General features: G+C 39.6%; 1 protein-coding gene across 1 annotated transcript in view; it reads left to right on the forward strand.

The window, feature by feature from the left end:
• The window catches only part of RTEL1 (regulator of telomere elongation helicase 1), a 46,607-nt gene that overhangs the window by 8,595 nt on the left and 21,838 nt on the right, over positions 1–16,174 (forward strand). The window contains exons 13-24 of the mRNA XM_066330786.1: positions 585–682; positions 1,737–1,792; positions 4,401–4,478; positions 5,338–5,419; positions 8,639–8,771; positions 9,092–9,205; positions 11,375–11,415; positions 12,185–12,270; positions 13,093–13,170; positions 13,857–13,934; positions 15,133–15,276; positions 16,030–16,145. Of these exons, the coding sequence (XP_066186883.1) occupies positions 585–682; positions 1,737–1,792; positions 4,401–4,478; positions 5,338–5,419; positions 8,639–8,771; positions 9,092–9,205; positions 11,375–11,415; positions 12,185–12,270; positions 13,093–13,170; positions 13,857–13,934; positions 15,133–15,276; positions 16,030–16,145 (1,104 nt within the window). The remainder of the gene's footprint in view (positions 1–584; positions 683–1,736; positions 1,793–4,400; positions 4,479–5,337; positions 5,420–8,638; positions 8,772–9,091; positions 9,206–11,374; positions 11,416–12,184; positions 12,271–13,092; positions 13,171–13,856; positions 13,935–15,132; positions 15,277–16,029; positions 16,146–16,174) is intronic.

Below are 16,174 nucleotides of genomic sequence, written 5' to 3' on the forward strand. Positions count from 1 at the left end.
CTATTCTAGTTTCTGGGAATAGTATTTACTCAAGGATTTTGTTTTCCTTATATCCCCCACCTGCAGTAATTGTTATTTTTGGAGGAACTCTCTTTTTTAGTGTTTCAAGAGTAGAAAATTCTCTGCTTGGGTTTCCTGAGCTGGAAGAAGCTCCTCAGTGTGGTTCTTTCAATTTCATGTCATGATTTAAGCAGAGGTACCAATGCTGCAGTGATGTGTCTGAGGTACCTCTGAGCTCTGGAATCCCATTTCTAAACTGGTCCCTGTTGTACATGGTAAAAAAAAAAAAAATCACAGAAATTCCATTTCAATCTGCTTCTAAATTAGCAATGGATTGTATGTTGGAGAGGAATGATGGGAAAAACTAATGACGTGGTCTGGGCTTTCTGCCATGGCAGTATTGTGCACTGCCTTGATGAGCAAGTATTTACTTTTAATTCTTGTAAATTTTTCATTCTCATGGAGACAGAAACATGTTTTGCTACTTGATTGTGAAATTGTTGTTCTGAAAGAGTAACATTATTTGTGCCCGTTTGATTCTTTACAGTGTTTACCCATTTCTGCTTTTTCTTTGTAAATTGCAGCTACATCTTTGATCTGTTTGCAGAGGCCCAAATAACATGGCAGACCAAATCCTCCCTCTTGGAGTCACTCGAGCAGATTTTACAGTTTCTTTCAGGCCGTAAGTGCATGAACTTTTTAGCTCTTTTACTCAGACTTTCCTCTTTAGTGCAAGTAACTGGAAATTGGCATTGCTAGGGGAAACAATCAAATTATAAAGCTTCTTGAAGCTAAAATCTGACCTTAAGGACTTGTGTCTTTTTATGAAGGCTTGCAGGGTTCTCTGCTGGGAAATATATTTTATGTCTGTTCATGTAACTGAACTAATGCTGAGAACCACCTCACATCAAAACATGAGTGTGTAGCCATGTATGGGTCCATCCCCACAGAGAGGATTTTTGGACAGACACTATTTTTCTCCAAAACCACTTGGATTGTGATGTGAAGCTTGCTGACATTTTGCTAATGGTACTTTTAGTGTCTTGAGTTGTTCCTTGGTCATGGAGTTAAAAACAAGAATGTAGAGAATCATATAATATGAGGGTTTTTCCCTTGATTTAACAAGCTTCTATTCTAATATCTGTCAGCAACTTGTTCTTAAATTACTCTTCTGTAAAGCAGATTTTTCAACTTCTACATGTGTTAAGAAAATGATTTAGCTCTTACCAGCAGACTCTTCAGAAAAAACATTGAAGGGAGTAGAATACAGACTGTCAGTTCTGCAAGGGCATCCTTGGATGACACACCCACCCTTCCTTTTTTCTTTGCCCAGCACCTTTCTCCTTTTAGGCCATTTGCATTCTGGCCTGACAAGTTCATCTGTTGATCATTTCTGCTGCAAAATCCCCACCATCAGTATGTTTCATATGTTCTTTTAACAGCAATTCCCTAATTGCTGCTTTAATTGGCTCCTTTCCCATTTTTAATGCAGAGGAGCTTTAAGAAGTGTATGTAATTTGCTGAGATGACAGCTTCCCAGTGTGTCAGACATGGAATGCCAGTTTTGTATTTCTCTTTGCATCCTGAATAATGATGAAAAACTAGTAATAAATTATTTGTTTCAGAGAATATTTTGAAGTCATATTCAGAGTGTTGAGCTATTCAGATAGGGTGTGGCTATACACAAGAGGATGTATATTTGTATTTTAAGAGTAATCTTGTGTTGCTTTCTCCAGGTACTGGGATATTTATCAATACATCTGGATTGCATAAAGTGTCAGATATTATCCAGGTAAATATTTAATGCTGCTTCTATAAATATCTGAAGGATAGAAGAGTTAATTTAAAAGATGTGGAAAGACACTGGGTCATTTTATTCTTATTGAGATGTACACTTGTGCAATGGTGTGAATTTGTAATTTTTGAGGAGAAAGCTGCTGCCTGGTGGGATGGATTAATCAGGGTTTTACCCAGGTTGGTTATTTTAGTTCTGGTCTCCCTTTTTGGTGATGCTAGATTTAAATTTTGGCTAGGCTTTAGCATCCACCAGGTGGAGCTGGGTCATTGAACTTGTTTGCAGCAGTGTTTAGGAATATGAGATCATCTCATGAAATAACAATAGAGCCTAAGGAATAAAGCAAACAAAAGATAATTTGACTTTTTTTCATTTAATTATTAACTTATGAGATGTCTAAAACAAAAAACTTTTCAGTTTCATGAGAACTGAATGTGACACTTGTGGGTTTCCACATAATGCTGTCAGTTGTGTCCCTGTTGTGCACTTCCAAAACTTTGATTATGAAAATCTCAAGCCCCATAAAGTTCAGAGGTGCAGTGGGCCAGTGGTCTGCCAGATACCTGCGTGCAAAAGGGCACCAGAGATTAACACCCTGTTTAAAACTGAAAATGAAAATATATTCCAACTTTGCAGACTCTATGATAAAGACAAGTTACCTGGGTGTGTTTTGAATGGTCTTGGCAGGTTTGTAACACTGAACTCTGGATGCATGGGTGTTTGTGAAGGTGCATGCACAGTGGCATACATAGGATTTTGTTTTTCTAGCAGTGGTTATACAAAACCTTCATGTGTGTTCCAGTACAGTAGTAGTGGTTTGTGTACACTGGTACCAAATGGTTTGTACTGGGAGATGTTCTGTTCTGAGGGAAGGTCAGGTGAGCCTAATTTAAATTGATTTCTCAGGGTTTCAAAGCCTGATGAGAGATGAGAAAATTCAGAAGTAGAAACCAGGTCTCCTGATCCCAGGGCTGTTGACCAACTTGGAATAATTGTCTGTGTGTGCTCTTTTGGGCTGTGGATAGATAAAAAGAGATTTGAATTTGGGGGAGAAAGCTCAAATTCCTTTTCTGCTGCTGAAGACATGCATGTGGACAGTGACTGCAAAGGATCTGCCATCTTGAGATGGGTGGGACTGGGACAAAGCTTTCATTGGGTAAACAGTGTTTGCTTCTTGCAGAGCCTTGTCTTTGAGTCTTAATTGATCACCAGCTTGTTTTAATTAATATTAATTTTTTTCTTCATTTTCAAAGAGCACTTACCAAAATGTCTTTTGTATACTGTATCTTTGACTATTTTTCAGAAGTAAATATTTCCAGGAAAAGTGCTTTTATTTTTTTTTTTTTAATTGCTGGGGAACATCTTGTAACTAGCTGAATCTCTTATGAGCTTGGGTAATTCCTATCAATGTCTGGAGAAATTCTGTTTAGAAAAATTAACAGAGTTGTAAATATTTGAGAACCACAGCTGGTTTCATTGAAGTTGCACTGGGATGCTTTGTTTGAAAGAGCATCATCTGTAGTCATGAGACATCACATACAGGAAAGGAGGGAAAAGCATAACTCTGATAGAAGCTTTTAATTTAGTATGTGGACAATTAGATATGGTTACAACGTGATTGTTTTTCTAAGCAGAGTGTTATTAGCAGAGGGACCACAGATGAAATTTTAAACTAAAGGAACTCAAAAAGTTCTTCTATGCTTTGTTATGACTGCTCTCTTAAGTAAGAATGTTTGTTTATCCACAGCCAGACTCATCAACAGTGTGAATAATAATATTGTCATTTGTATAGTTTGATTATTTTTAGATATTGGCTTGCAGTTTTTGGAACAATGAGAGCACCATGTGGGTAGCAGGAATCGCCTGAAAGAACTATATTTATTCAAGGTTCTCTGTCTTATTTGATAACAAAGTAAGGTTATCGTAGCAGTAACTTTTGTGGAGACACTTCTCAGTGCAAGTACACATTAGGGATTTTACTGGAAGCAAAATTCAGAGGGATGTGTGTGTATATATAAATCAAAAATAATGGGGCCAGCAGGACCAGGGAGGTGATTGTCCCTCTGTGCTGGGCAGTGGTGAAGCCTCACCTCCAGTTCTGTGTCCAGTTCTGAGACCCTCATGACATGAAGGACATTGAGGGGCTGGAGCATGTCCAGAGAAGGGAATGGAGCTGGGGAAGGGTCTGGAGAACCAGGAGCCACTGTGGGAGCTGGGCTGGGGCTCAGCCTGGAGAAAAGGAGGCTCAGGGGGAATCTTGTTCTCTACAACTCCCTGACAGGAGGGTGCAGCCAGGTGGGGGTCAGGCTCTGCTCCCAGGGAACAGGGACAGGACAAGAGGAAATGATCTCATGCTGTGCTAGGGGAGGTTCAGGTTGGACATCAGGAAGAATTTCTTTGTGGAAGGGTTGTCAGGCTTTGGAAGGGGCTGCCCAGGGAAGTGGTAGAGTTCCCATCTCTGGAGGTGTTGGAGGAACACCTGGACATGGCACTCAGTGCTCTGGGCTGGGTGACAAGGTGGGGGTCAGTCACAGGTTGGATTCAATCATCTTGGAGGTAATTTCCAACTTAAATAATTCTGTGGTTGTTTCTCTCCACTTTCCAGACAGTGTTCAGCATCGATCCTCCAGAAGGAGTCACTACAGGGTTCCTGCCACGTCCGGCAATATCTAAATATTACAAGGTATGGAAGGCCTTGTGTGCTGTGTTTTTCCTCACAGCATTTAATGTCTGTGTGTTGTGTATCTAAGACTTGGAAGGATGTGGATAGTGCAGCAAATGATGTTGATTACAGGAAGAAAAAAAGAAGACACAAGAACAAAAGAACACCCCCAAAACAAAACAAAAAACCAAAGCACAAAATAAAAAACCCAAAAAACCAAAACCACTCCAAAGGAACTGTATTTAATTTAGACTCTGAAGAGAAACACACATTTTAAAGGAACTTGCTGCACTTTCATAATTTAATTTACAAATGTCCATAAAATTTTGATACTTTTGATATTAAGCAAGAATTGACGTGTTCTTCTATAGTCCAGTGCCAAGCAAATGCAACAAAACCACTGAACCTCCTAACTGAAATTGTTTTAATGTGTTTAAAGTTTGCAATTTATCGGATGTGTTGTTATGATGAATTTTAGCAACAGATATTTTTCTAGGTATCACATTAAGACTTGGTACTATTTTGGTTGCCAGATGAAGCAAACCTTTCCACCATGACAGTGTTCTACATTTAATCTGTGAGGTTTATGCTGATGGAAATACCCAAATAATTGGGTTCTTGGTCTCTGCTTAGGTGAGCCCATGAAAAGCTGCTCTCGTCATCTGAATCAAAAATGGCTGGTTGAATGGTGATGCACTTTCTTGCTCCTTAGTTATGGAACACTGGAAGCAAAATAGAAAAGAAACAGGAAATACTAACACTATAAAAAATCACACTAATTGCATTAATTATTCTTAATGTGGGCCAGGTTTGTTTTGAGGGATTTAGTGCAAGTTTGTTTCTGCAGCCATTGCTAGAAGTGTTTGTTACTTTCCTTCAGGTACATATTCATGTGGATAATGGCAATCAGAAAAAGAAACAAAGGACAGATCTCTGGAATTCGTCATCTTCAAAAAGACAAGGTACAGGACTGCCCTTGGGGAGGTTCATGCAAAAGCTGGATTGAAAACTCCTCAACTCCTCCTTTCTAATTCCAATAGAAGAAAACAAGTGCAGCTCCATTGTGGATACAATGAGTTGGGGTTGAGCTTTTCACTTTTACAGTTATTTCTGAAGGGAAGGTGACATGTGCCATCTGAATATAAAAATTTCTTTTTCCATTGGTGTTTTGTGCACTGCTGGAATTCTTTTAGGGCAATGATTCTGGTGAAAGAAGATCATCTCCATTATGGAACTGTTGTTTGTACTGGTGTAGAGAAAATCTTCAGAGCAGCCAAGAATGGGGAGCTCTTCTCCAACCCTCAGGCTGATCCTGAGGCTCAGGACATGTTCTGTTCTCATACCAGCTGGAATTCTCTGTACAACTGTGTTGAGTTAAACACAAAATTGGTGTTGAATAATGCTGTAACTGCCTTTGGCAAGAAGGAGTTCAGGTACAGTTAGGATGGGGAAAAATGTTTGTCGAAGGTGGTGTAAGAGTAAATTCCATGAAAGTTCTCATTCTCTGTTGAAATAATTCACATTGTGCAAGTGCTACAGTTTGTTGGCTCATTTTGGAGTTCTGTAGGGAAGGTTCATGTGATGTGCCAGAGATCTTGTCCAGATCATGTGAATTCTTAGGCAGAAACCATGCCTTGGGGCATGTTTACCTTTCTGAGGTGACCTACTTTGTGTAACTTCCTACTTTGAGCAACTTGCTAAATTCTTCAGGATGTGTTGTCAGTTCTTGATGATTTCAGCTTCAACTATACTTTCCACTTCAACTGGGATTTCTCCCTCTCCTTGTCTCTCTCCTCCCACCTTTTTTGTTCCTTATATTCTGCAGAACCCAGTATCTGGAATTGCCTCAACATAACCATTCTTCAAAACCATATATTTAGAAGAAAAGAAACTTGGCTTCTGAATCAAAGGCTTATCCTAATGCTCTTATAAAGCAGCACCAAGCTTGACTTTGTTGGACTACAACATTCCTTCTTTCTGATTCTTTAAATTTATTTATTTAATAATTAGGTTGAAAACAAAACCTTATCAGTTAGAGAAGACAGATGATGCAGATCCCTTTACCTAAGTCTTCTTAACAGAGTATTCTTTATGGATTTTTGTAAATAATTTGCCTCATAATTATCTACTTAATAACTGATTAGGTACTCATGAGTATGTATCTGTTTCATGGAAGTCCTTCTTTTAAGGACAAAAGTAACATTTTTCAAAGAATGAATTTCCAAGAATTTACTGGGTTGGCACATAGTATCCCCTTAAATGTTTCCATGAAGTTAGTGCTCTTTGGTAATCTGCAAATGTTATTTTCCTGAGATATTGCTCAATTGGAATTTTAAGATACAGGAATAATTCTAAGTAGATGTGGTTTAGGATGGGTGCAGGAAGAGGCTAATACAAACACTTTTAGGTTAATTCTAGGATTCTGATATATTTGCTTTTCAAATAAAAGCAGGATTTGCAAGTACCTGTGTAACACATCTGAGTATGCTGAGAACTTGAGGCCAGACATGATAGATCGAGTCTCTGGTTTCCTATAGTGATATAGCAAATAGTATAGAAGTAATTCAAGCATTTAAGAGCAGCTGTTTTCCAGAGATTTTGTGGAAGTCATCCACTCAAACATCATTCTCTACAAAGTAATTGGTGAGGAGAAGGAGCATAGTTTGGGACAGCTGATGATATTCCTGGCTGAGTCATCTGGGAACAGATGTTTATGTCAACAATATTGGACTGTTGTAGTTTAGCATTAAGTTAAAATGCTCTTATTCATGATTTGCTCAAAATCATCATGTTTTAAACTATTAGCAAGCCATTTCTGCTTGCATTAGCTGTTGTTGTATCAGGAATGGAAAAAGCTGCAGAGATCAGCTTTGTTTAACACCCAACACTTCCTGCTGGTGAATTTGACCTTGAAAATTATTGAAAATTGTTGTTAAGCTTAAAGACATAATTGCAGCACACCAGGCTAAAAATGTACAGCAGTCCCAGCTTGTCCAGGAACTGGTGCCTGGCAGTTGTCATGCTGGTTTACAGAAATGTGTTTCTAGCTGAGCACTGGAGGAGCAGACATGAGGGGTTGATGTCCTTTTCCAGGCCATCCCATACCAGCCCAGTTTGGTTTTGTGCTGGGATTTCTTGGGTTCCTGGCTGAGTGACTGTTCTTTTCTGTAGATACTCACTGGCTTGTCCATACACAGATCCAAACTAATTTGCACCAATTGTTTAGTGTGAGTTAGAGAGAGAATTTGGTGAATTTTGGAATGTGAGTCTTCTAGAATTTGGGCAATGTCTGGAGGTGTTTGTCCAAATGAGATGTAAGGGTAAAACTTTACCCAAGAGTAAATGTTCATTTGTAATTCTAAGCAGTAAATGACTCACTGGGCAAATATTAATGGGGATTTCCTGAAAACGTCAGCTTTTGCTTTCAGAAATGAAGGCTGATTGACATGTGTAAATTTGAAAGAAATGCACGTGATACTTGGGTGAGAGGTATTTCTTTTTATCATTGAAACTAATCGTGCAGAGCAGAACCAGAAACAGAAACAGAAGCTGATTTTTTATTTAGCTGCTCTTGTTCTTGACATGGATATTGCTCATTCCTTTGTGCCTGTGTCTCTGAGAAGCTGATGCAGTTTCAGCAGGTTGAGCTGAGCAATGAAAGAAATTACTGATTCCATTTATTTATTTTTCTTAATATTCTTTCTGTTGATAACTTACATATTTTCAGAGTCACACACTAAAATACATATGTGTGCGTATATACATACATACATACATACATATATATATATATATATATATGTAACCACATCCCACAAAACATTTGACCAGAAATTGAAACATTTGGGAGTTGACTGTGGGGAAAGTGGGAAGTTTAGGTGAAAGATTTATAGCCTATATAGATATATAGGAAATTCCTCATAGAGAAGGGGCTCTTTTTTCAAGGAAGTGTAAGGTTGGACATACTTTCTTATTAGATTATGAGGGAGCAGTGATGTTTTAATTAAAAATCATTAAATCTTGGAAGAACCAAAGCAGGACATACCATACATCTAGAATTTTAACTTTGGATGCTCTCTAGTTTACTCTCAGAGGTTCAGGTGCAATGGGCTATATGCTGATCATAGTCTAGTTTTTCCACTTTGACTGACTGCTTATTGTTTTCTCTTTATTTAATACAGGGAAGACTTTAAGCTATTGGTGTTTCAGCCCTGGGTACAGCATGCACGAGCTCGTTCAACAGGGAGTCAGGACAATCATCCTCACCAGTGGGACACTCTCCCCTCTCTCATCATTTACAATGGAAATGCAGATGTGAGTACCTGGGTGTGGGAGCACTGCCATTCCTGAAAAATGCACAATGTGCTCTTGTGGATTTAGGTTTTATCTCAGGATTTTAAAGTTTTCTGTTTGGACAGAGAAGCTGTGGCTGCCCCATCCCTGGAAGTGCTCAAGGCCAAGCTGGATGGGGCTTGGAGCACCCTGGGGTAGTGGAAGGTGTCCCTGCCCATGGCAGAAGGGTGGGATGAGATGAGCTTTAAGGGTCCTTCCAACCAAACCATTCTATGATTCTATGGTTCTGGAACTGGTAGGGAATCATATGAGTGTGACTGGGATCTTCTTTTTTTCTCCAGCCCTTTTCCTGTTTGCCTGGAGAATCCTCATGTAATTGATAAACACCAACTCTGGGTTGGGATCATTCCAAAGGGACCTGATGGAACTGTGCTTACTTCCACCTTTGAAAGAAGGTAATGAACTTCCACGTGGAATCCTGCTTTGAAGTTTTGGGTTCCAGTGTTTTGGGTTCTGTTTACAGGAGTATGCTAGCTAAGTAAGGGATCTTTAGTGGTTCTCTTGGATAAATGCTGAGTAACAACACCCTTTAACCACTCCTACTGAAAATTTAGAACTGGAGGTCTGGAAGAGATCGGGTACCAAGGCACTGATAGTCCTTGATGGCCCTGACCAGCCTCAGCTGGGACCTGCCCCCACAACCATCCCCCAGGAGCTGCACTGAACCCTATCCAAATTTTTTTTTTTGCTGAAGGCTTAAGTGTATTGAAACATGACTGGCCTTTGCAGTAACTGTATTTATATTTAAAGCTTGTCACCATGCTGTCTTGGTTTGGGAAGATAGGTATCTGTCAGGGAAAGCTGGAGCCTCCCTTGGAATGGAGAATGTAAACCATCACCACCCCTATTTTCTTTCAATTATAATTTTTCACTTAAAAGCTTTTAGGCAAAACATTTTGGAAATAGAAACAGCAGTTCTTTACTAGTATGTATAACAAAGCAAACAAACAACAACAACAACAAACCAACTACAGCATTGAAAACAAAAACAGTATCAAGAACTTTGAGGACTTTGCGTCACAAAAACCCAGGGCAGTCTGGTCTCGGTGCCTTTGTAGGATCCTCAGAGCACCAAGGTGGGAACAGTGGAAAAGTCCCGGACTGGTAGCTGTGGAGTGGCAGAATGTCCCGGCAGGCAGGGGCAGGGTCTCTCTGTAGCAGAGGAGCAGTGCTGATGGAACCACGACGGTGGGGCGGCAGAGGAGCTCAGAATTCCAGGGTGAGCAGATGATGGTGGACCTTCCAGGACTAGACTCCTCCAGAGACAGTGAAGTCCTCCAGCAGGAGCACCAACCCATCTGCTCCTTCTCTCCTTGAACGCCGAAAACCAGAGTGCCAAGCTGTCTGAAGCTGTCCTTTACCTGCCCCAAATCATGCCCCGCCTCTGAGCTTCGACCACTCCTTTGTTTTGTTAAATAGTCTTAAGTATGACACTTAGTCTCCTTGTGGGGAAAAGAATTTCCCCACACTTCTCCTTATGGGGAAAAGAATTCTTTAGAGTAAGAAAAAAAAAAAGGAACACAACCTAACCCCAAACACATGCCCAGCCTCTCTTTGACCTCTAGGTTGCCTGCTTAAGGAAAACATGTCCAAATATTTGTCAAGCTTTTCATCATCATTTTTCTTGCTCATCTGGCCTTCCATCACTTTGCCTCTGTCTATCTGTTGTTCAGAGTTGGCAGTGCTTCTGCTGCCAGCAAAGCCAAATATTCCATAGAACTGGAAAGGGACTCAGCAATTGTAATGGATTTTTACAGAGAAGTCATAATCTGGAAAACCCTCAGACCTGATTTCTCGTTTTCAGAAGTTCTAATGTGCCATTTCAATTCTCCTGAAGATGCTGTCTTTTAAAGAAGGAGGGTTGGGGATTCCACCCCTCCAAGGGTTTAGAACATAGGGATTTTTTGAAGGAAAGGAATTCACAGTGCTCACTTTGTTTTGACAACATCTCTGTGGTGATACTGGCATTTGTAGGTCTTATAAAGGTATATATGTTAGGGTTTTTCCCTGCATATATAAATCTTCTGGGAAAACAGTACATAAAACTACAGGGCACTGAAAAGAAAGGAACATAAAGGCATGAGAGAACAGGGGATTTTTCAGTCAGGTCTGGAAGATGGCTTATTGGAGAGCAGGACTTCTTCAGCCAAAGATAGTGATTTACTAAACAATAACCATAGTAACTAAACCCTGCAGCAACACCACACCTAATTCATCAATTATTATTTAAAATTGTTGTAATGTTAGTCAGGCTTGGCAGACTTTTCTGGCAGAACTCTCACATGTGTCTTGTCACTCACATTGCAGCCCATTTTTACCTGTACATTTTGTAGTATTGAAGCTTAGATCATCTTCAGTGATATCAATAAGAATATTTCATGGTATTAGTAAAATGTAATCAAGGTATTATTAATTCTTGCTCTTGGGGTTGGTGCTTGGCACAGGAAGGAGAGCAACTGGGAGTCTGGAAATGCTATTTTAGATGAGTATCAAAGGAAGTCAGTATGGATGAAAAACATAGAAAAGGAAATGCAATGGTGTTACTTAATTTTTCTTCTTTGTAGGTTTTCAGAGGATTATTTATCTTCTCTGGGGAAAACAATTGGTAAGTAAAGTGTGTGGATTTCAGAAATGGGTTCAGGCCCAGGTTTTTTGGAAATGTAGAAAGGGCAGTGCTAAAAAAGATGCAGTAAGAGAAAGTTACAGGACTGCAGTGTGTATCTCGCTGCTGTCTGGTTTTCTGTTTCTGCTTGCTCAAGGCAGCTGGCTATGGTAATAGCACACAAAATTGAGTCCCTGGCTTCATATTTCTTAGACTGGACTTCATTTCTATTGTCAGGAGTTTCTGTTTGGGTCAAAAATATGGTTCCTAAACACAATCAGGAAGTGGCTAAACTAGGAAATCAATAGCCAGAGATGATGCAGCCAAGGAGGAGCAGAGCAATTGAGGATCACAGGAAATCAGTGCAATTTTTGGTGATATTTTAAACTTTGTTAAGCCTGCCTGAAGTCAGCATTTATTGTTTTGGTAATGTTTTATAAATATAATAAAATTACAAAGTCATAACACGTGAGGACAGAATAAAAGAAGAGCATTTGTGTAGCTTGCAAACACGGTTGAAAAGAATCTGTTAAATCTAGAAATGCTTGACGGACATGGAGGAGAAATGAAAGCTAGTTTGGTTCTGTGTTAAAGCTTACAAGATTATTAAATTATTTTAAGAAATGAAACGACTTCTAATAAAATGATTCATGTCAAGAAAGCAGAAAATATTTTAGAAGGAGGTAGTGCTGTTGTTTTTCCTCTGCAGTCCGTGTTCTCCATCCCAGGATGAAAATGCCCCGAGCTACACACTTGTCTTATCTCACTGCAGGTAACCTTGTGCGAGTTGTGCCACATGGGCTGTTGGTGTTCTTCCCATCGTATCCTGTCATGGATAAGAGCCTGGAATACTGGAGAGTATGTTCATTGCTCTGCCTTTTTTAGGTGGTTTGGGTACATGCATCAGACAGTTTGTAGTTATTTCATTTAACCATGTTAATTAAAAACCTTCTAGTGGAAGATGTTGCTTCTCATGGCAGGGGGTTGGAATGAGAATGATTATTAAAGTCCCTTCCAACCTCAAACATTCTGGCATTCTATGAAAAATTCTTTGTTAATAAGTAAATGATAAAGTCTGGATAGTAAAATCTCAGGTAAGCCTTCTTTTATTTTGATCACAATATACTGTGCAGTGCTGTAGAAAGCAAAAGAATCCATCCAAACCCAAAAGAATCTTAATATATTATTCCATCTGATGTCACATTTTATTTAGATCATCAGATTTTCTTTATTTAACCTCTGAATTAGAATTGGTCTCTGTGTTTCACCACTTGGGGGAAAAATCCCAATATGGGCATCTCTCCTTTCTTTTTAATTTGTACCCATTGCAACTGTAACTTCTGGTAGTTCTGTGCTCGTGAATTGAATGTCCCTGGTAAGATTTGCTGGAACAGTTTTGGTTTAAATGCTCCTTGAAAAGGCAGAGGTTTTATGCTGCAGAATGGGACTGGAGGTGAGTGCTGGAACTCTCCCATCTGCCTGATGTCTGAGGTGCACCAACTGCAAGGAATCACTGTTAGTACTCCTAGGGGATTGCATGTTTCTGCTTCCATCTCTTCCTCTATTTGGGAAGAGAGGAACAGGCTGTGCTGGCGAAGTTAGTGACCATTTCTGAGCATTTGTGCTGTTGTGGTGTGAGCTCACTTGGTGTTTCTGACCTGCTCCTTCTCTTTCTAACAGGAGCATGATTTTGCCAAAAGAATAGAAGAAGTGAAGCCAATGTTTGTGGAACCCAGGAACAAAGGAAGCTTTTCAGAGGTTGATTATTTACATTACATACCTCTTTTATTTTCAGAAACTGTTTCTATGTTTAATGACCTTCTCTAAGGTGCATTTAAGTGTGAAACACCCCAGTTTTTGGCCTAGGGGGAAAGTATAACTGAGTGCTTCTTTGAAGTGTAATTTTCCTGTGCATCCTTCCTTTCCTCTCTTGTCTGGCCATGCAGAGTTCAGTCTTCATTTAAATCTGGTTATGTAACAGCAGCTAACATACACAAGTGCTGAGTAATTGAGCTGGTGGAGAACTGTCAATTCAGTAGTCAGTGTTTGTGAATGTTCTGCAGGACTTTTCCTCTCTGCTCATCCTGCTTTGGATGTTAAAGAATGGTGCAGTGTCATCCTGTTTATTTATGGCCATTCTGTTTGCTTCTTAGAATAATTGATATCTGAGAATTGATTTCCTGTTTTGTCTATTTTACTTAACAATCTGCAGTGACACAGGATGGTCTGTCCTCTCATCAGAAGTATCTGAATTTTTTTTGCTTACCCAGATGTGTTCTGGCTTTCACAGTGATACAAGGATTTTGCTGAGAAAACGACTTCTCACATTTGCAGTTAGTTAAAAGTAAAGACAATTATATTAAGCCAAATTAAGCACAGTTTAGATCAAATTTAATTAGTACAGGATAATACCATTCTTCTTCTTAAACTTGCTTATATTTTAGGTTATTGATGCCTACTATGACAAAGTCACCTGTCCTAAGTCCAATGGAGCTGCATTTTTGGCAGTGTGTCGGGGCAAGGTAATGTAACTGAGACTTTGTTTCATCTGAGATCAGATGATAGAATTGATAAAAAACCCTTCATTTTGGATTTCAATGCATTTCTGTTATTTGACTGTAATTATATGTGGGGGAAAAAAACAAGTGCTCTGAAACTTTTTCAAAATTAGGTCACATTTTTGTATGATTCACTCCTGTTTTTATTAAAGATACACATTTTGATTTCTCTGAAGTGGATGAGCATCATACTTGCATTTCATGTTGACTACTCACTGAAAACATAACCCATGAGATGAGAACAGCTGTTCTGGAGAACTGTAATGAAACAAGTTAAAACAACACTGGTGCAAACCAAACATAGTGCTCAGCTTTAAAACACTTGCTTTGTTAACTTCATGTTCTCTGGACACATTTGATGACCTTTCCTTTGCATCTTCCACTGCTGGTAAATTGACTTGTGTTTATCAGTGGAAATATTTGTGAAATTACTCTTAGAACCTTTTTACTGCTGTTTACTGTGTAGCAGGAGAAGATCCAACTTTTGAAACTTTGGTTCCAGTCTCCAAAGGAGCTGTTAGAGTGAAGAAGATTTTAACAGCCCTCAGCAGAGCTTGAGTAGCTCTTTTAAGTCTCGTTGCTGAGATCTGGAGAACTGATTCACCTGAAAAACAGAATGGCTTTTTTTTCCTCCTAATTTTTTTTCAGTCTGTTCAACTTTATTCATTTCACAAAGTGATTTGCCAGCACAGTGAGCTTGTACAGGGGACATGAATGAGAAATATTTGATGGGATGTCAACAGCACAGCTGCTGGATATGGCACTATAGTCTGGTGAATCTGCTGGCTTTCTGTTATTGCTTTGAAATGATTCTGATAATTTTTACTGTCAGAGGAGGTTTGCAATGTTATATCTTGTCAACAGCTCAGGTTGTGGAAGGTTTAGACTTAAGTGTTGACATGTTCTCAGTACAGCTGTTCTTATCTAGGAACAGGCCAGCCATTAACAGGGTTGGCTGAGCTGTGCTTTGGCAGAGGAAAAAGCCAAGTTTGAACTCTTGGCAATAAAAGAAAAAGAAATCTAGTTGAAACTATTCATCGAAACTATTGATATACTACACTTTGCCAGGGAATTAATTGAATGGAGAAAAAGGGCCAACTGCTGAATTGCTCTGAAATGTCACTTCAAACCCTGTTGATGATGAAAAACTCTGTCCTTGCAGGCCAGTGAGGGCCTGGACTTTGCAGACGTAAATGGACGAGGAGTCATCATTACTGGACTTCCATTTCCTCCTCGTATGGAGCCCAGAGTCATTTTAAAGATGCAATTCCTGGATGAGATGAAGAAAAGTGGTGCAGGTGCACAGGTAAGACTGGGCAGCTTCTGACTCTTGGCTGTTTGCATGTTCATGTCATTGCTTCTCCCTCTTGTCTCAGTGGGTTTTGGGCTTTGTTATCCTCTCAGACTCGTGGGACCATGAATATAAAAAATGTAAACAGCCTTGGAATTTGTCACAAATACAGCCACCTTTTTTAAATAATGTTGGAGGTTTCAAATTCTGGCACAGTCTTAAATACAGGCCTCAAAAAAAGGATGTAATTAAAGTTTAAGTCAGAATCTTTGTATGTGTGTTATCCATCTCTCATTCTGAGGGATATATTTAATCCAGAGGGCATGGGCTGGTAGAAAACCTGTGCTGCCTGGTTTGAGAATTGTTGTTTTGAAAAGTGTGGTGATGTGTGTTGGGGTATTTGGGTTTGGTCTTCTATTGCTTCAGGCACAAGAATGAATGATGTTACAATTTAGTCTGTTCTACAGGTCCTCAAGAATATGGGGAGTCTGTTGTACTGCCAAGGCTCTGAGTGCATCATATATTAAATAGCTTCTCCATCTGGACATCACTGCTTGAGTTTTCTGTGCTCTGTAAATCAGGTGACTTTTGAGTCCACCTGTGTTTGGTTTTCCTCAGCGCTTTGAGATTTGTCAGTACATCTGCTTGATACTATCCGACATCTGTTCTATACTTTTTATTTCTTTAGGAAAAAAGTAGTGACTGTACAGCACAGAGAACAAATTTCACCTGGTAAATAATGTTAATTCTTCCTCCTACCTCTTGCAGTATCTGTCTGGGCGTGAGTGGTACAGTCAGCAGGCGTCCCGGGCTGTCAACCAGGCCATTGGCCGGGTCATCAGGCACCGGCAGGACTATGGAGCCATCTTCCTGTGTGACCACAGGTAAGCCTTGCCTCGCTGAATCCCAGAAT

This window comes from Sylvia atricapilla, chromosome 16 (assembly GCF_009819655.1).
Source record: "Sylvia atricapilla isolate bSylAtr1 chromosome 16, bSylAtr1.pri, whole genome shotgun sequence".
Lineage (NCBI taxonomy): Eukaryota > Metazoa > Chordata > Aves > Passeriformes > Sylviidae > Sylvia > Sylvia atricapilla.